The 21994-nt window shown below is 42.4% G+C and overlaps 1 protein-coding gene across 1 annotated transcript in view; it reads right to left on the bottom strand.

The window, feature by feature from the left end:
• LOC133643350 (plexin-A2-like) overlaps nt 1-21719 on the bottom strand; it is a 302471-nt gene extending 280752 nt beyond the window's left edge. Inside the window, exons 1-2 of the mRNA XM_062037842.1 lie at nt 21556-21719; nt 4936-6272 (exon numbers count right to left, since the gene is read on the bottom strand). Of these exons, the coding sequence (XP_061893826.1) occupies nt 4936-6159 (1224 nt within the window). The 5' untranslated portion in view covers nt 6160-6272; nt 21556-21719. The remainder of the gene's footprint in view (nt 1-4935; nt 6273-21555) is intronic.
• Nucleotides 21720-21994: the final 275 nt, after the last annotated feature.

Raw genomic sequence — 21994 nt, 5'->3', positions numbered from 1 at the left:
GAAATTAGCTTTTATTTTGTAAAATCTCCGATTTCACACACGTCTGTGAAGCAGCATAATGGGCGGATTAGTTTTTTGTAACAACAGCGCTAATCTGAAATAGCTGTGTTTCAACTCAGGTAGGAAGAATGTCTGATATCAGCCTCAAAAAAGACATTTAATGAACCGTGCAACGAGACAAGATTGTTTCCCTTTCACTGAGAAACGCAGCGATGTGGTGATACGTTATCAGGACTGAGCAATTTAGTCCCTTAGGTTAACTTCACAGCCAGATTAATTATTGCGCCATTATGTGTTTAGAATCTGCCTCAGCTGCTCTCACTTTAGTAGCGTCCTATTTGTTTGATAGCATAGTAGAATCAAAGTGCATGCTGGGAAGCAAGGCGGTAATGGATATGATTGTTTTCATCATTGCTTTCGGTGCGTCCCTGTGAAAGGCTCATTATGCATGATTGTAGCTTTTATGAAAGCGTAGTCACGACGTGGACAAGAAAGCCCTTTTTCTCTCAAGATGAAGAGCGATCCTCGGAGGGTTTGAGCGGCGCTGACAGGGACACGAGTGGAGGGACGGGGATGAGGGGAGTGGAAGGGGATTAGAGAAAGGTGGGCGTTGGCGGCCAAACCCCTGAATGAAATCAAAGTGTCTTGCTGAGTGTGATTAACTCCGTGGGCTCAATCTCCTCTGAGCCCTTTCTCTCTCTCTCTCTCTCTCCTCTCTCTCTCTCTCTCTCTCTCTCTCTCTCTCTCTCTCTCTCTCTCTCTCTCTCTCTCTCTCTCTCACTCTCTCTCTCTCTCTCTCTCTCTCTCTCTCTCTCTCCTCTCTCTCTCTCTCTCTCTCTCTCTCTCTCTCTCTCTCTCTCTCGTCTCCAAAATCAGACTTGGCTGGAAAGTGTTTACAATCACTGTTAATCAAAGAGTCAACCATTTGTACATGCCTCACCAGCATGGTAGCTTCCTACGGCTTTAGTGATTGCTTGGATTTTACTGATGTCACGTCCGGCTCATTTATTATCCGTGGTGGTCAAGCTAGCTCTGTTCTCAATGGGTTCTTGGCGCCATTTAGCCTTTCTCGAAGAACAAATGCCCTATGCCCAATGCTCGAAAAGGATAAAGTTTCTTCAGAGTTCCTCGAGATTTTACGAAAGACGACGACAAAAGTAGCTCACACTCCTGTTCAAGCGAGCAGAGACGAAGAATGCACGAGTTTGCAGTGATCACTTTGTTAAAGGTTTATTTGATATACTTTTACCATTTATTATTTCCCATTTAAGTATTATCTTGATCCATCCATCCATTTTCTATTGCTTGTCCCTTGATATTATTTGTATTTCTTAAACACGTTTCTATGGGTATTTCAAAATGCACCAACTGGGCAAGTCTAAATAAAAGAAAGCAAATGTGAGCAAAACCTAAAAGAGTTAAGTTTTACCAAAGACCACAATCATTAATGAATCTTTCAGCACAAACACAATGTTGACATCTATAGTTATATTTTGATAAACAATCATAAATTAATCTTTCAGCAGGTACACAATGTTGATATTTATAGTTATATTTTGATAAACAATCATAAATAAATTGGTCAGCACATACACAATGTTGACATCTATAGTTATATTTTGATGAAGACGGGAAAAACACGCTACTCGTAAACGACGCGTGCAACAACAACAGCAACAAACATGGCAGTACACGTGAAGTTAAATCATGAAATACAACCTTACCCAAGCAAAAACGATGCATATATATCCGTAAAAGAGTCTTGATACCAATGTCTTTGACCTAGCCTCACAAAAAGAAGTTGTAGACCTCCATGCTTTTACAAGTTTCATCAGTTTTGTCTAGGGATGATACTCAAAACCGGTTTTCCAGGTTGTTCAATAAGAAAAGAACCGAGTCCTCGGACTCGAATCCCTTTTTGGGAACCGGTACCCGTTATCGAGACCACTATAGTAAAGAAAAAGAGTTGGTTCTTTATTCGAATCCTTCTAAACGAATCCCGTCCCGACCAGAAATGCCCCTTGAGACATCACAAGAAATTACGTCACGTAGCTCAGTCATTAGGCGCAGATAGGGAAAGCAGGAAAAACAATGCACCGGAAAAAGCGCTCCAAGGTGTAATAAAGTTCAAAACAAAAGGTATAATCCAATGAATAACTTTACTGAGAGATTTGAGCAGGGTACAAACACATGACGAACACTTTTACGACCAACCGGAAACATAGCAACCAGGCTAGCAACGCACCTCCTTTACGGCAGCTGTCGCAACGTTCTTAAAGCAACCGCAGCACATACATATACAGTATATCAGTGTTTCCCATAAACTGCCAAGATACCTGTGGCGGTGGGGGCGAGGCTATGGGCGTGGCCATGGGCGAGGTCACCATGACATCATCGAGTAATTTGCATAATTTACTACAATGATATGATTTTCTCTAAAAAGGCTCAAACAATGTATACATACTAATTAATAATAACAGTTTTGTTTTAAACGTCCATCCATCCATCCATTTTACAATATAACTACAACACTTTATGTACATATTTAAATACAGATTTGAACAATAAGTTATTCACTGAAATATATTTATTAATTGTGGTTCTTACAAAAAATATATCTTATAAAATATAAAAGCTAAAATGTCTCTTAAAGCTCTGCCCCTTTAATTAGTGCATACTAAATAATTTAACTTTAGCCTACTACTACAACCATATTATTTACCAGCAACATAAAGTGAAACAGAGGCAGAGGTGTCCTGCCACAGTCAGTAACAAATAAACAGAAAACAGTAGTCGTCAAATACAAATAAGGCAACAAGAGAAGTATCCTACACTTCTCTTTTGTAAAGTAAATCTGAACAGCCTATATGGGCATCTACATCAACTATATGATTTGCCTGAGAAGCTGGACAGGACAAAAAAAAAAAAAAAAAAAGCAGAAAAATCTATTTGTGGCGGACGTAATTCTTTCGTGGCGGGTCGCCACAAATAAATGAATGTGTGGGAAACACTGCTATATACAACATATACAGTGTTTCCCATAAACTGCCAAGATACCTGTGGTGGTGGGGGCGTGGCTATGGGCGTGGTCACCATGACATCATCAAGTAATTTGCATAATTTACAACAATGATATGATTTTCTCTAAAAAGGCTCAAAAAATGTATACTTACTAATTAATAATAACAGTTTTGTTTTAAACGTCCATCCATCCATCCATCCATTTTACATTATGAATACACAAAAGATAACTACTACAGTATCAAATTAGTATTACTATCTGAAGCACCGTCTCCACGTGTGTTTATTGACAACAGGGTTATAACCTGGACACGTTAGCCCGTCGGTATGGTAACAGGTGACTGTTACTGCGTGCGTCTGCCCCGGCCCCCGAGTCAAACAGCGGTTAATGAAGCAGCGTCAGGCTGCTCACCGTCAGTGAAACGCTCGGTGAAATCGCGGATTAACGTTAAATATATGACGAGCCGCGAGCGATGCAGCTATAACCTATCTCACCTGGTAGAGCACCCGCTGCGGCGACCCAGTTCGATCCCACCTGACAGTCGCTCTGCTCCGCGTCAATTCCCCCTCTCACCCTCTCTCCCCCCTCCCCCGTCTCTCTCCAGCTGTCCTTAAATGCATTCAAATCCCGAAAATAAAAATTAAGAAAATCCGAGTCTTTCTTTTTTTTTAACTTTTGTTTTTCTTTCCTTGTAAACAAAACAAAATCACACTGTATATGTGTTGTCTGTCTAATTATAAATAATGTAGACGAGGCGTGTTGGTTGAGTTCTCTACGTTTACTTTCACAGCGTGCTCATAACCTCATTCTTCTGCCATGCTCATAGTCCAGCATGGCAGAAGATTCCGGGTCTCGAGGCAACTTGCGGTGACGACATGCAACAACACTTTTCGGGGCTACCGCGCATGCTCGTCACTCCCGTTGCATGCTGGGCAGTGTAGTCGTTATATTCCCTAGCCTAGCTCATAACATCACATCTTTCCCCCATTAAGAAATAATTTTAACTCAATAAAGTGTATTTCTTTTTATAGCTTTAACTTTTCATTTTTTAGCATTGTAACCACATTTGCAAACAACTTTTCTCTTCATAGAATTTCCTTTCAATAAAGAAATAAAGTGCAAAAATGTCAAAGCATCATAACAAACAGTTATGTCAAATAGCAGCAGAAGTGCACTTTTTGAAGAGCTGTATTATTTTCAGTTTTGTGCCCAAGGGACTGATTTTATTTAAAACTATATTATTATTTATACACCTATAGTGATCACAGAGACAGGTTGTTTTTGTGTTACTGTATATATTTGTTTTTCTGAAAAATCTCACTTAATATACTTTGGGTAACAACAGTCAATATTTGTTTATTTTATTTTATTTTTTTAGGGGGGTAACAGTTAATATTTATTTATTTATTAGATTTTATTTTTTTCTTATATAATAAAAGTGATCTTTTGTTAAACCAAATATTGTGTGTTTTTTTCCATATACAACAACCTATCTGGACTCGATAAGAGAATCGATAAGGAATCGGTTCGATAAGAGGATTCGATAATAGACTCGAACTCGATAATTTCTTATCAAATATCATCCCTAATTTTGTCATATAGAATGATGTCTGGAGCACAATAGTTCAATATGTCTGGGAACTCAACCAACAAATAATCCTTAATATCACTCGACTAAACTTTTTTTGATAAAGTATATGATCTATCCCATTGCATAGTTTGATTTTTTGCTCGTATCTGCTTTTTGCAGGAATTTACAAACATATTTAAGCCTCTTTTGTACTCAGATAGCTCGCACGCTGCTTGCTTTACAACAGCCATCTTGGCTTGGTTGACCACCACTGCTTTTCACTTCCCGGAAGAAGTCACGTGACGGAATACAAGCAATAGGATGAATGAAACAGTCCACCTACCGCCTTGGTGCACTGCACATCTTTTCCCAGCAGCCAGTGCAGCTCCAAGTGTCCTTCCCCTTGGTAGCAAGACTGCAGCCTCTCCTTGATGCGCATGTTGATGTCTTGGATGGTGAAGACACAGAGGGCTGAGTGATCGGAAGGGTCGTGATACTGCTTCTGGCCTTTGGAGAACACCGCATAAAGCACGTCATCCTGGGCGCTGATGTTGAGCTCTTTTGCCAGAACCCTGCCGGCTTTGGACAGGTAGGCGGCCTGCAGCAGACGGTACTCCTCGCCTCGGTGGACGCAGCCCACCGGAAGTGACACGTAGGAGTGGAACTTCTTGTCACCTTTGCAGAGGCGGATGATTCGGGAGGTGTAGAAGAGATCACCAGGGGATCCCCCGGCCGGCATCCCGTTCTCCGGCGTCTCTGGCTGGACGGTCATGAAGTAGACAAAGTTGCCGCTAGCGAAACCGTAGATGTAGTAGATGTCAAAGTGCGGGACAAGAGCCAGGGTGTCTGATGGGATTTTGATGAGCGACGAGACAAAGTCTGTGTGAAGCTCATAGTCCAGCATGGCAGAAGATTCCGGGTCTCGAGGCAACTTGCGGCTGGAGATAGTTGGGAAGTAGTCCTGCTTGCCGCCGACTGCAGTCCCGATGTACAGCGTGGCGTCCTGACCCAGGGAGGGCACCACCACCCCGTACATGGTCCCTTTCAGGGTATCGCTGGACAGGTAATGTTCTTTCTTGTGAGTGGGCTCCCCGAGGATGAACAAGTCGTCCAGCCTCATGAGCTTGCAGACACCCTGGTAGAGGCTGCCGCATGCCAGGAGGCGGTTGTGGGAGTACTCGATGAGCAGCAGCTTGTTTACGTTGTCTGTGGAGGCCAGGGGCTCCGAGCAGGGCTGCACGATCAGGGGAGGGTAGCACGCTTTGTTGTCATACTCGGGCCCCGTGTCATGGGACACCAGGAGTGTGAGGTTGGCGGACAGCTTGTATATCCTGTTTACGGCGCCCACGTAGAGCGCCTCGGTGGACTGGTGCACGGTGAGGTGGTTCAGCGGCCAATCCCTCCGCTCCGACTGGAAGCTGTTCATAATCTGCCCGGCGGATGTCCTTTGATTCACGAAGATGAGAGTCAGTAGCCCGAGAGCCACGGGCCATGACATGACCTTAAGAGGACCGTGACCTTTAGCGAAGCTGCAAAGAGTCCATCTCTTGCGCGAGCACGTTCCCATCCCTCACGGGGGCGCACCAGCAAGACCACGCTCCAACGAACCTCCAGGGACCGCGTGTCAGCGAGGCGCAGCCAAAGAACTTGCCGTCCTTCTCCGGTGATCTTTACATCCCTCTGAAAAAAGAAAGATGCGAGTCTTTATGAACTCCTTAAAATCGTTTCAAGTGCAACTCATCAGCACTTCTTAAAGAGTCTGCTTGTTTCCCTTTTTGCGTGTCTTTTGTCAGGCTCATGATGCATCAAACAAACAAGCAATCAACTGTTCCAAGTTCCTCAGCCTATTTACAAGAGATAGTTTCATGTCCTCACCCCCCCCCCCCCCGCCCCCCACCCCTCATCAACAGGGGAGCTTATTATTTCTGCCTCCCTGTTAAAGAGCAATATTACTTGAACAAAGCACTCACACAATGTCGCGGTGCCTGCATGCTGCTCGGGTCGCCTATTAAAGCCATCCAACCTATTCATGGTGTGTACATGTTTGGGGCCGCTTCCTCTCGCCCCCCCACCCTGTCATGTTCACTTAAATGGCTGAATCCGGGAAGAATTAATCACTCTCCACTGCGGCCGACATTCCCTAAATTAATCAGCCTCTTTCCAGGGATGGCAGGGAGTCATTAGAGATTCTGCGCCAGGCCGCGTCAACCCTCGCACTTCCTTTTTTAATTTCATTAGCATATTTTATGGAGATATCTCCTGGGGGGGGCAACAATGCCCCTCAAATGCGGGATGAGCTCGGATGAGTTGGACGCATGGCAGTGAATGATGTGCTTACATTTTCTTATCATGAAGAGGACGCGGGGCATGATTGGGCCCGGCGCGGCCTGCGAAATGAATTAATTTGCTTTCAAACAGGTTCTCCCCTCCAAACAAAGATGGATGTGGAGTGACGGCAAAGACGGCCATTGGAGATTAAGTGGCTCTGCATTCACAGCTGCCACACCAGAGTCTATTAAAGTGGTGATAAAAAACGCCTCGACCGGGGGTCAACAACCCGCGGCTCCCTGGAGCTTTTTCAAAACTCTATGAGAATGGAAAAAGAAGGGGGAAAACAATTTATTTTTTGTTTGAATATGGTTTCTGGAGGAGGACAAACATGACCCAAACCTTCCTAATTGTTAGATGTTTGTGTTCATCCTTCATTGATTAGAGTATTTGGCGAACACCGATTTATCCTACTAATTCCGGCGGTCCTTGAACGCACCATAGTTGTGTGGACTGTTTGTTTACGTGTACAACTTTCTCCGACGCTGCCACAGAAAGACGTGTTTTATGCCACTCCTTCTTTGTCTCATTTTGTCCACCAAACCTTTTATACTGTGCGTGAATGCACAAAGGTGAGCTTTGTTGATGTTATTGACTTGTGTGGAGTACTAATCAGGCATATTTGGTCAGTGCATGATTGCAAGCTAATCAATGCTAACATGCTATTTACATATTGCATCATTATGCCTCGTTTGAGGAAATTAAATTTCCTTTACTTATGTCTTCTGTGTATTTAATTTATATTTGCATGTCCCATGACACATTATCTGTATGTACTATTGGCTGCATTTCTGATAATTGTTTGTGTGCCATGTTGTTCTAGACCACAGTAAACATTGCCCAGCTTGCAAAAATAAATCCATTAGAAGAAGACGGTCTGCCGTTTCCTTTAACTTGGACACACATATCTATACCTTTGGCCATTCTAAGCCAGTAATGTCCAGGAGTTAGCTTACCATCTGAGAAGCCTCTAATTTACTAATATGTTCCAATGTTGTAAAAATGTGTAGAATAAATATAAAATTTAACATTTCTGTCAACAAAGATTTGCGTCAGCCTGCGACACATAGTCATTCTGATAGTAGGATAATATAGCTAATATAGACACTTACATCTTTTGTTGTCTTTATTACAACACTTATATCACATCATGTGTTGCCTTCATTATAACACTATAAGGCTTTTAACTTTTTGAGGCTCCATAGAGATTAGCTTTACGTATTTTTGGTCCAATATGGCTCGTTCAACATTTTGGGTTGCAGACCCCTGGCCCTGAGAGACGGACCCACCATGAGCAAACCATAGCATCACCCTAACTCTGCTCTGGGTGTCATCATGCATCAACAAACTCCTACTTTAGTTTGTCATTTAGGTCATCCTCGCCGAACTATCAGGGGAATATTGTTGGAGAGTTGTCAAAAATCTACTCATACAACATTTTTTCTACATAGTTAGGTATATAAATGTGTATTCCCTAAGAAAAAATACTGTATATTAAGTCTCATGAAATAAGCTAACACAAAAGCTCAGGTACAACAAAAAGGAAAATTCCTGCTACAAGCAAGGAGTCGGGAATCGTGTTTGTTTGTCTCTCAAACAGGGAGAGAGAAGTCTCACTCTCTGCATCGCTCTCAACACCCGAGCGCGTTTATTCAACAGTAGAATTAACTGAACGCAGTGAGCCCTCTTTTCAGTCATTCACAATTTTTGTCTCGGTGGGCACACACACAGGAAGCACAGACAGAGAGCCTCGCCACTCGCCAGTGAGAAGTTCCACAAAGTAACAAAAATTATGAGGATGATTAAAAAGCCAAATTTTTGTGGTAATATTTCAGCTTCAAATTGGATGGGCAATATGAGCCCATCAACACGTCAAACCCAATTTTCCCAACTGGGAAAAAAAATGCATGTTGACATGTTAAATATGTATTCTGGTAAAATGAGAGTTTATTCTTTTAATTTTTTTATTATTTACTATAACAAAGTTATTTACCTTCCAATTACAGTACAATAATAAACAACAGTAATGAGAAATAAAAGTTTACATCATTTTAAATGTTTACTTGCATTATTATTATATATTATGATTACATTACATTATAATCATTGTATAGTTTTTATCGATTATTTATTTTTAAGCGCATCACGTAGACAAAAGCTCAGAGTCTGTCTGCATAAAGCCAAATATATTTTAAAGTAAAATATTGCATTTTGTTCCTCAGCATCACGGGTTGGCATTGGGGGTTAAGTCACCAAAATGATTCCCGAGCGCGGCCACCGCTGCTGCTCACTGCTCCCCTCACCTCCCAGGGGGTGGAACAAGGGGATGGGTCAATTGCAGAGGGTAATTACACCACACCTAGTGTGTGTGTGTGACTATCAGTGGTACTTTTAACTTAACTTTAATGTGCAGCACCTTGAGACAAGAAAATGTTATTTGACAGTGTAAAAGTAACATGTCTTCCTTCACTGATTTTCCCAGTTGTATGCATTTTTATGTATAAAATATACAAATTGAATCGCAATTTTGGAGGGAAAAAACGCAATCTGGTTAGCCCTGAAGTAAGCAGTTTTTTTCACCGAGCATCATTTTCCCAGACATACTTCCTGGTTTGAAAAGACGTTAAATGACGACAGTCATGTCAAAAGCCAATCAGGTTGGTGGGGGGGGGTGATGGCATTGGCCCGGTCAACGGGAGGTCCCGCCGAGTTGAGCCCGAGCCAGGGATGGAGCGGATGGACTGACACTGAGCTGGCTGGGTCGGATCCAGAACCACTCCAGCACCTCCCGTCCATCTGTCCCTGTCGCGCTCAGCTCCGGAGTGGCTCAAAAGTCTGGACCCACTTTGCCCATTTTTGGCAGGCTCAGTGCAAGCGACTCTGCCAGTAATTGGCCACTGAAGACTAATATGTAAACGTTAAGCTATTACATTACGTGCACATTAGTCTTTTCCAAAACATTGATCTTAAAAAATTACTTTGCATGTGACCACCAATTCTAACAATTCTAAGAATCTCACTTTTTTTTTCTTGAGCGGATGATTCCCTGAATCAGCTTCTTTGTTGAAGTGACCTCACTTGTTACCTTTTATCTTATTTGGCTTTTTCACCAGAGCCGTGGCATTTCTTCATTATGTCAGCCTCTGGCAAAACTTGTATAAATTGGATTCAGAAGACATTTTTTTCTTCAAGGCTTTGTGCTCCATTCTGGCTGTGGCTGTTGTGTAGCTATGGAAAATTGTGATGTGGAATGTGGGAACGTTCATACAGGCAAAATAACCTTCAATAGAAATAGGAATGCACCCAAGAACATCTAAAGAAACAAGTGACACGTTAACTGCATGAGGGTGGTGATAGATTTCCGTATGCATAACTAATTACTATTCTGATTAAACCTACTCAGTGGCCTAGTGGTTAGAGTGTCCGCCCTGAGATCGGTAGGTTGTGAGTCCACACCAAAGACTTTAAAAATGGGACCCATTACCTCCCTGCTTGCCACTCAGCATTAAGGGTTGGAATTGGGGGTTAAGTCACCAAAATGATTCCTGGGCGCGGCCACCGCTGCTGCTCACCCCTCCCCTCACCTCCCAGGGGGTGAACAAGGGGATGGGTCAAATGCATAGGACAAATTTCACCACACCTAGTGTTTGTGTGACAATCATTGGTACTTTAACTTTAACTTTAACTTTTAATTTGGTATAGAAACAATATGTAGCTTATTTGGCTTTCATGTCTCAATATTAATGATAGTTTTTTGTGTTTTACAAATGGAGGTAATTTTAACGTCCAAAAATAATGTCACACTATTGAACAGAGTCAAATACTAGCGCAAAGCTCTTGGCAAAGGCGGTCGCACTCCCTCCCCTCTCTGTGTCTGCCCTGCTTGTCTTTTTGTCTCGTCCTGTCTTGTTGAACTTTTTGGTTGCCTCTTTTTGCACTGCTCTCCAAAATCTAAACAATGGAATTGATCAACTCGCCTCTCGACAAAATAGAGAAGTCTCGGGTTCAGGGTAACCTGTCTGTCCTGTCGGAAAGGTTGTTGCTGGACACACGACGGACTCTTGGGAGAAGTGGAGTGCCGTGTGCCTGGCGACCCTTTAAGTCGAGGACATTGAAGATATCTACCTTGCTCAAAAAGGTTCATTATGTTCATATACTTTTCAAATGTTCTTGTAATCAGACAATCAGACGGTATATTAGATGGAATTTTTACCTGACAAGTTTCGACTGCCATCTGCAGTCTTATTCAGAGCCACTCAGGTGACCCTTCTGAAGAAGACTGTAGATGAAAGTCGAAACATGTCAGGTAAAAATTCCATCTAATATACTGAAAATATTGTCTGATTACAAGAACATTTGAAAAGACGATATCTACCTATTCGGAATCATGATAACAGGACATCTGCCAATAGAGTAAGCATTGCCCTAATGTATCGACAAATTGGAAGATGCTAGCAGTTATTCACAGTACCCCAAAGCTGCGATAAATGATTGGAGGATGCGGGGAGACCTCTGGACACTCAGACTTTTGTGATTTTGGTTAACATCGGACCGTCTGTCCTGCAGAATGATTTTGAGGACCAGAAATTACAGTGAAAAGTTTTTTTTCGCTTGCTCAAACACAACCATTCTAATCTTGATTGTTTTCCCTGGCTGTTTCAAGATTCCTCTCGAGGAAAGTGCAGCGAAGATGAAACAAACTCTTTCTTTGTCAACAACAACTGAAAAGACAAGCTCTTTGTTTGCCACCGCCTGCAGAGCGACTACAGGCCTACAGACTTAACACACACACACACACCATGGACCATGGCTACATATGCACACATACACCCACTCCCACCCCACGCCTATGCCACCGCTTCACCCCACGGAGCAGCGGCCCTCGGCGCTAGCAACTTCGGGCAGGAGGCCTTCCGCCTCCCATTCTGTTGCAAGTCTTGTGTATATGTGCTTGTGGGGAGGCGGGGCCGGAGGACCGACGGCGAGGCGTGCTGCGCTGAATCCCGCTCCAAGATGGCGGCGAGGAGGCGGGGACGGCGAGCGAACGGCGAGACGGGGAGCGCCGAGAGCGACGCGGCAATCGTGACCAGGTGCGGGGATCGCGCACCTGGTCACAATCAGCTGATCCCCTCGCTGTGTTTAAGAAGGCAGCAGCCGAGGACGACGGGGGAGACGGCGGTGGAGAGCCAGGAGTGCTGGAGGAGCGAGAGAAACCGACAGCAAAACGCAGACGAAGACGCGGCCGGCTGAAAAGCTGAAAGCAGGCGGCGGAGCGAGGAGCAGGTGGAAGTGCTGAAAAGCACGAAATAGACTTTTATTATTGAAAAATAAAGAAGTCTAAACCTGCTCACGACGATGTCGTCCTTTGATGGTCCTGCGAACCCACCCGTAAGCAAGAGTCTTCCACAGTGCTTATTGCTATCACATTATTTTTCTCCCCCGAGCCCAGTCTGAGATAAACTTTTTTTACTCATCCTTCTCCAGCGTCTAACTTTTTCCCAATTTTTACGGGGCGCCATAAGTGGCCACCCATCACCGTTCTTGTTCTGTTACCCTGTACAATGTCCCAGCCGGCACAAGACATTGAGACAACATTGAGAAATTGTTGAATTAGGTCCTGACGTTGAGCAACTCATACCTAACGTTGAAACAACATGCTTTTTGACGACGTTTAATCAATGTTGGGTTCTGACGTTGATTTGACCATTGCATTTTGGATCATTTCCCAACCAACATACAACACAAATACAACGTTGAAACAAAATGCTTTTTGACGATGTTTAATCAATGTTGGATTCTGACGTTGATTTAACCATTGAATTTTGGTCATTTCCCAACCAATATTCTACAATACAAATACAACGTTGACACAACATGCTTTTTGAAAATGTTTAATTAATGTTGTATTCTGACTTTGATTTGACCATTGATTTTTGATCATTCCCCAACCAACATTCTACAACATAAATACAACGTTGAAACAACATGCTTTTTAACGACATTTAATCGATGTTGGATTCTGACGTTGGTTTTACCATTGAATTTTGGTCATTTTCCAACCAATATTCTACAACACAAATACAACGTTGAAACAAGATGTTCTTTGACAACGTTTATTCAATGTCAGGTTCTGACCTTGATGTGACCATTGAATTTTGGTCATTTCTTAACCAATATTTTACAACACCAATACAATGTTGAAACAACATACTTTTTGACCAAGTTTTTTCAATCTCAGGTTGTGACATTGATTTGACCATTGAAATTTGGTCATTTCCAAACAACCTGAATCCAACGTAAGACATCAATGTTGTCTCAATTTACAAATACAACCATTTTGCAACGTTGTTTCAAAGTCAGTTTTAAAGTAGCTGTAGGTATAATCAACATTGTATCAATGTCTTGTGGGTTTGTCTAAGCTTGAACGGGTTTGTGGTGAAAATTACATTTCGTTGTACTTGTGCAATGACAATAGAGAGCATACCACAGCATCTAGGACGCCGAGATGAGCGGTCGCACTCTCTTTCGCTCCCGATCGGGAATCCAAACAACTGCTCGGATTACTTCCTCCTTTTTCTACTGTGGATCACGGATTTATATTTTAAACCTCCTCGGATACTCTACCCTCTTGAAAATGAGAGTCAAGAATGCGAAATGGACATACACAGGGACTTTTATCTCCACGACAATACATCAGCGAAGCACCTTGGCTTTGGAGCTAACGTGTTAGCATCATGCTTGTCTGCACATCGAGGCAGAAGAAACATGCCCCTGACTGGAAGGATAGACAGAAAGTCAATAATACTACTATTACTTCTACTATCAGGAGACACTGAACTCAACCCTGGACCTGCAACAACACGGTTAATGTTGTCCCGACTGGCGAAGACTAGCAATGCTACTGCTAGCGTCGCCATCGAAGCTAACTCGGCTACCGGCTCATCTCAGCTCAAGCTCACCTGTGCTCCAGTGATCGGCGGCTCGGCGGAGGACTTCGCCCCGTTCATCGACACGGTCTGAGGCTCGGCGGCGGCGGTGGAGGACGACCCGGTCATCGGAGAAGGCAGCGACTCAGCGGCGGTGAACGACGCGGCGGCTGCGGTGGACGGCGACCCAGACATCGGTGATTGCGGGGAACTGCACGAGATGGCGGGGGTGCACGCGGCCTCTCCCCGGTCCCAGACGGTCGAGGACGCGGCATACACAGGATTTAGAGGCGCCTTTACACAAACATTTTCGTTATTCTCTTTCTCTTTGTCTTCAAAAAAGCCCGCCAAAAGGAAACCCAACCCCACCCCCAGCAACCCTACCTGGCCTCCCCCTCTCCTCCTTTCCAACTCCGCCCCTCCCCTCCCTCTCCCTCCCCCTTCACCTGGAGGACGATCAATATGCCTCTCTCTCTCTCCTCTCTCTCCTTGCTCTTCAACTTCAACAGCAATAATAACCAACAATTTTTCTGGTCAGTACCACAACGCAGCGGACTCTGATGCTCTTTTTGGTTCCAGTGGACTACACATCATCCACCTTAATGTGAACAGCCTCTCTGGAGCCAAACTTGACCAAATCAGAGAAATGTTCCTCAAAACGAAGGTAAAAATCTTGTGTTTCTCTGAAACCAAATTTGATCAAAGTATTTCTGACTCAGAGATAGAAATACAAAACTTTTCGGTTATCAGAAAGGATAGGAATAAACACGGTGGGGGCGTTTGTATGTATATTCACCAGGATATTAAATACATAACTCGCACTGATCTTAACCACAATGACCTGGAATCTGTGTGGGCGGAAATCAAATTTAAAAACGCTAAGCCGGTACTAATAGGGACTTTTTATAGACCCCCTAATCAGAGTGATTTCTATGGGGCTTTGGAAGAATGCTTGGCAGGGACAGACAACATGGAGAAAATTATAACTGGGGATCTGAACACAGATATTCAACGCAAAGATGCGCCTGTCTTCAGATCCTTCAGCAAGTTTTGTAATCTGCGCGGTCTTTCCCAGCTAATAGCGCTACCCACAAGGGTGTGTGATTCCACCCAATCAACCATAGATCTCATTCTCACTTCAGACCGGCCTAAAATAAAAAATAGTGGGGTCATGAGCTGTGGTCTTAGCGACCACTATCTAACCTTCTGCACCCGTAAAATAGCTAAACCTAAAGCCAATGGCCACATAACAGCCCAATCCAGATCTCTCAAAAAATACTCCAATGACAATTTCAATTTAAAATTAGATGAGTGGGACTGGTCCCCTATGCTCGCGAGCAACCTGATCGATGTTGCTTGGGTTCGCTTCAAAACGGCGTTCCTAAAGATACTAAATGACATGGCTCCCGTGAAAACAGTCAGGATCAAAGCCCGCTCGGAACCATGGATGAATCCGGACCTACTAGCTGCCATAAAAGACAGAGACAGGAAATACTCTGAATACCAAAAATGTAAAACAGAAGTAGATAAACAACCCAATAATATCAACCTCAAATTACTCCTTTCAACTCTCAAAAAGCAATGCAATAAATTAAGAAATAAGTCAACCAACCTGACTAAATCCTTAAAAAAAAATTACATTAACGACAAAATAGAGGAAAACACAATTAAGCCACGTGAGCTCTGGAAAATTCTCAACAACCAGCTTCCTGGTTGCAGCCAGAAACTTAAAACAAGACTCACCAACATCAGCATCAAGGAGGGTGACTCCCTCATTACAGACAAAATGGAGGTAGCTAGCAGACTTAACATCTTTTTCACCAGCATAGCCGCAACTCTTGTCAACAAGCTGTCCCACCACTCTGGTCGTTTTGGTGTAGAACACATTAAAGCCTTCTACAGAAAGCTAGGAGTATCCAACGATGATTTCAAATTAGAAATGGTCACAGCTGATGAGGTGTTTAAAAAATTGAGCGCGCTCCACCCTAACAAGGCCACCGGCCTTGATAATATTCCCTCCAGATTCCTCAGGGACTCTGCCTCCATCATTACCCCGATCATCACGCACATAATAAACCTATCAATTACACAAGGCCAAGTACCAAAAGATTTTAAGATAGCAAGAGTAACTCCCCTCTTTAAAAAAGGAAGCAAATTGGAACCTGGCAACTACCGACCTGTTTCTATTCTCAGTTCCGTTTCGAAAGTAATGGAGAAAATAGTTTATGAACAGGTCGATAGTTACCTTGCCACTAATAAACTCATGTACAAATTCCAATCCGGCTTCAGAACTAACCACTCCACTGACACATGCCTTCTCTATCTGACCGACCACATCAAACATGAGGTGGACGCGGGCAAATACTGCGGCATGGTCATGCTGGACCTTCAGAAGGCCTTTGACACCGTTAACCACGCTATACTGTTGGATAAGTTCAGAGCAATCGGATTTAACAAAACCTCATGGAGCTGGATGCAATCTTACTTGGAGGGGAGGGAGCAGGTGGTAGAGGTGAACGGCACCGTGTCCCCCCCCCCCCTCTCGGTGAGCTGTGGAGTCCCCCAAGGCAGTATATTGGGACCTTTACTGTTCCTAATATACATAAACGACATGTCATCGGCATGCGACTGTGAATTGTTTTTGTTTGCGGATGACTCTGCCTTGCTGGTATCCGGCAAGGACAAGTCACAGGTGGAGAAAATCCTCAGTGCTGAGCTCTGTAGAACTTGCACCTGGCTCGCTGACAACAAGCTATCCATACACTTGGGTAAAACAAAATCCATCCTGTTTGGGTCCCACATCAAACTTAAGAAAGTCAATGACTTCACCATAAAAGCAGGTGACATTGTTATCACCAGGAAAGATGAGGTCACCTACCTAGGTTCCATTCTAGAGGCTAACCTTTCCTGTGATAAAATGGCAACCAAGGTAATCAAAAAGGTTAACCAACGAACGAGATTTCTCTACAGAATTGCCTCTCTGGTCAACAAAAGCACCTTGAGGATTCTGGCGGGAACTCTCGTTCAACCCTTTTTCGATTACGCATGCACCTCCTGGTACCCTAGCACCTCCAAAACCCTCAAATATAAACTCCAAACATCTCAGAACAAGCTAGTCAGGTTACTTCTAGACCTCCACCCCAGATCCCACCTCTCTCCTACCCACTTCTCTAAAGTGGGCTGGCTCAAGGTGAAGGACAGAGTTAAACAACTTGCACTGAGCCTAGTTTATAAAATCCGCTACACCTCCCTGATACCGAAGTACATGTCAAACTACTTCCTTAACGTAAATGACTGCCATAACCACAACACCAGGGGGTGCTCCACTAACCACGTTAAACCCAGATTCCGAACTAACAAAGGTCTTAACTCATTCTCTTTCTATGCCACATCAATGTGGAATGCGCTCCCAACAGGTATAAAAGAAAGGGCATCTCTATCCTCCTTCAAAACCGCAATAAAAGTTCACCTCCAGGCAGCTACAACCCTAAACTAACACCCTCCCCGGATTGCTAATAATCAAATGTAAACAATCAAATGCAGATACTTTTTCTTTTTCTTATGCCTTCTGATCTCTCTCTCTCTCTCTCTCTCTCTCTCTCTCTCTCTCTCTCTCTCTCTCTCTCTCTCTCTCTCTCTCTCTCTCTTCTCTCTCTCTCTCTCTCTCTCTCTGTCTATGTCCACTACTTGATGTCCATATCCTCCCCCCCCCCCCCTCCACACCCCTGATTGTAAATAATGTAAATAATTCAATGTGATTATCTTATGTGATGACTGTATTATGATGATAGTATATATGATAGTATATATCTGTATCATGAATCAATTTAAGTGGACCCCGACTTAAACAAGTTGAAAAACTTATTCGGGTGTTACCATTTAGTGGTCAATTGTACGGAATATGTACTTCACTGTGCAACCTACTAATAAAAGTCTCAATCAATCAATCAAACCAAAACGGCCACTGAGGTGTGTCCCTTTAGACTGCCCAGAAGCTCATTGTTTGGTTTTCTGGGGATGCCTTCTCGCCAACATGTTGAGGACTACGTTTACAATGCAGGTAATAGTAATCCAGCTGACTGTTTACACTGCAAGTAAAATGTAGTTTGTATCAGACTCCAGTGTAGACAGGCACAGGCCCCAATGTGGCCTCGACGTCACTTGCATGCGCATTTCGATAAAGTGAAAACAAAGGAAGTTGACCGGGAGGAATTCGCTACCACTACAAAATAAAATAAAAGTCACCACACCTTGAAAATGAGTGTTTTTACATGAAAATAAATAAAAGTAATATCATGTATGAATGAATGGATGTATATAGTGTACTATATTTGGGAGGGTTGTTTTTAGAGATGTCCGATAATGGCTTTTTTGCCGATATCCGATATTCCGATATTGTCCAACTCTTAATTACCGATTCCGATATCAACCGATACCGATATATACAGTCGTGGAATTAACAAATTATTATGCCTAATTTTGTTGTGATGCCCCGCTAAATGCATTAAACAATGTAACAAGGTTTTCCAAAATAAATCAACTCAAGTTATGGAAAAAAATGCCAACATGGCACTGCCATATTTATTATTGAAGTCACAAAGTGCATTATTTTTTTAACATGCCTCAAAACAGCAGCTTGGAATTTGGAACACGCTCTCCCTGAGAGAGCATGAAGAGGTTGAGGTGGGCGGGGTTATGTTGTACAGGGCTTACTCATTGTCTCTTTCTGCTGTTACAATTGTGAATGATCCACTTGACACTCCTGTAGGGAAACTTTGTATTAATCAGAAAAATAACAGAAAATCCGCAGCTTATTCCAAAAATGATTGTGTGTCTGTCTCCTATGTAATTGTGCTCTGGAATAATGTTGTGAATGACATCTGCTGGGTCAAAACATGGTCTCTTCCTAATAGGGCTGGGCGATATATATCGAATATACTCGATATATCGCAGGTTTGTCTCTGTGCGATATAGAAAATTACTATATCGTGATATTCGAGTATACGTTCTCACGCAGTTGCTTTTAGCTGCGGGCATTACACTTCAGGCGTTTCTCACTCTTTTCTGTCTCTCCTTCTCACAGAGACATAAAACAAGCGCACCTTCTTACATACGTCACATACTGCACGCTCTAGCAGAGCAGAGAGGTAGAGGCATGGGTAACATTAGCTGTGATGCTAGCGGAGCGGTGCTAGTGGTAATACGAGAGAAAGAAGATGCGATTCTGGTAACAAATGAAGGAAGAAATAATTCCCAAGAAAAACAGCACGGGGTCCATCGTCTGGTGGTGGTTTGGCTTCAAGCGGGAAGATGTTGAACAAACAACAGTAATATGTCAAGTAAAAGTGTTGCTACAAAAAGAAACAGCACTGCTAATGTGTAGCATCATTTGAAAAGTCACCCAACTGGAGAATGAAGAGTGCTTGAACCAACAAAATGCCCAAGCAACCATTTCCACAACAACACCGTATGAAAAAAATAGTCAACAACAGAAGGAGATGACGTCCGCAGTAACCTACCACATAGCGAAGGACATACACTTTTTGATTTCCTATTATGCAGCTCATTTTTATTTGACAGTTATTGAAATATCTTGTGTGACATCATGCACAAAAGTGCACTTTATTTGTTTGAAACTATTGTAGTGGTGTTGTGTACAAAAAGTGCACTTTAATTTAATGTTGTTTTGATAAGTCATCTTAGTGACATCATGCACAAAAGTGCACTAATAGCTTGTTTTAAAATCCATCCATCCATCCATTTTCTACCGCTTGTCACTTTTGGGGTCGCGGGGGGTGCTAGAGCCTATCTCAGCTACAATCGGCGGAAGGCAGGGTACACCCTGGACAAGTCGCCATCATCACAGGGCCGACAGACAACATTCACACTCACATTCACACACTAGGGCCAATTTAGTGTGGCCAATCAACCTATGTCCCTGACAATCTTGCACTTTATGTTTTGAAATTACATGAATTTTTGTGCCACTGCTTAATAAGTGTTTAATAAATACAGTTTTGCTAAATTTACTTAGTTGTGATTTCCCTCTCTGCATGAAAGTTTAAAATGAGCATATATTAATGCAGTATGAAGAAGAATGTTTTAATGTACACACATAGAATCATCATACTGCTGTGATTATATTCATCAAGTGTTCATTCAAGGCTAAGGCAAAATATCGAGATATATATCATGTATCGTGACATGGCTTAAGAATATCGAGATATTAATAAAAGGCCATATCGCCAAACCCTACTTCCTAACAGGTATTTACTTACGAACAAAGTCAAAGAGATTTCTTTCAAAATCATTCATGGTTATTACCCTGTAAAGACTGTGATGATTAGATACAAGAAGTACATTGATGTTACCTGCACCTTATGTAACATGCATCCAGAGACTGTCTACCACCTGTTTTGGACTTGTGAAAGCGCTTCATCACTTTAGCAGGCATCTGTCCTTTCATCCTGGACAATATTCATGACAAATGTGTGCTTTGTTTTAAAGATGTGCTATTTGGATTTACACAGTATGAAAACTATTTTTAAAAGGAATTTTACCTTTGCAACCTCATTATACTATTGGCTAAGTTTTATATTCATAAATGTAAGTTTCTCAATACCGACCTGTTTTTTGTCCCTTTAAAACAGAATAAGTTAAGTTAAAGTACCAATGATTGTCACGCACACACTAGGTGTGGTAAATTTGTCCTCTGCATTTGACCCATCCCCTTGTTCACCCCCTGGGAGGTGAGGGGAGCAGTGGGCAGCAGCAGTGGGCAGCAGCAGTGGGCAGCAGCAGTGGCCGCGCCCGGGAATCATTTTTGGTGATTTAACCCCCAATTCCAACCCTTGATGCTGAGTGCCAAGCAGGGAGGTAATGGGTCCCATTGTTATAGTCTTTGGTATGACTCGGCCGGGGTTTGAACTCACAACCTACCGATCTCAGAGCGGACACTCTAACCACTAGGCCACTGAGTAGGTGGCCTAGTGGTAGAGTGTCCGTTCTAATAAGAACTTTACTTTAAAACGCTTTCTACCTCTAACAAACAAAAAGCTGTGAAAACTATGATGCTGTGCTCCAAATTTGGATTATTTACGGAACTTGTGTGAGCCTATACATACTGTATATATATGTTGCATTGTAGTTTAGTTGCTTTATTGAGTTTACAACCCCCTGACGCTGTTTTGTACTGTTTCTGTACTTGTTTTGATTATTATGCAACACGGAACGACACAGGAAGTCCTTCATACCGACAGCCATCAGACTGTATAATGCATATGTTCCTTTTGACTGTACATGTACTGTAAGTGTATAATGTATTTATATTATTCACATGTGAATAATGCTGTATAATAGACTGTATTTATGTTATTCACATGTGAATAATGCTGTATAATAGACTGTATTTATATTATTCCCATGTGAATAATGCTGTATAATAGACTGTATTTATATTATTCACATGTAAAAAAATACTTAAATATTTATTGTCTATTGTAAGCGAGCTGAATTTCCCCCAGGGATCAATAAAGTAATTTATATTCTATCCTATTCTATTATTATTTATTTGCTTGTTTGTAAATGTTGCATGTTATAAATAAAGGTTTATATAAAAATTAAAAAAATAATTAAAAAAAGCACAAGGTACCGATATAGTAGCTGAAATAGTTCAGTATTTTAAAGAAAATGGTCAAATAGAAACCTACTTGTCTGTTTGTCAGAATGTCCCCAAAGAAATCACTTTAATTATGACGCCAGCTATCCCGGCTGTTTGAGACAACTGATAAGCAGACACCTCCTGAAACAGTTGACTAAAAAAACGATCTTTTTGATAGCCACAAGTGTCTTTTAAACACATTAAAACATTACCAACAACACCAAATAGCAGTGGAAAGTTGTACTTATCTGTTAGATCGGGAGCTTGAAATCTACCAGCGCTAGCATGTAGCATTATCTTCTTCTACCCAAATTACGTTACCACATAGCTAAACAAGGTGAAATGACAACAATCGCCCCCTAGTGTACGAGAGACACACTGCATATGGCCAACAGGCACATTAGAGCATGGAAACTATAAACTTCAATTGAAGGTGAGAAATTAGAAGAAACTCAATTATTTGACAATCAGACTCATTTAGTACATAG

This window comes from Entelurus aequoreus, linkage group LG26 (genome assembly GCF_033978785.1).
Source record: "Entelurus aequoreus isolate RoL-2023_Sb linkage group LG26, RoL_Eaeq_v1.1, whole genome shotgun sequence".
NCBI lineage: Eukaryota > Metazoa > Chordata > Actinopteri > Syngnathiformes > Syngnathidae > Entelurus > Entelurus aequoreus.
The sequence above is the reverse complement of the archived record's forward strand: the minus strand, read 5'-3'. Positions and strand labels throughout refer to the sequence as shown.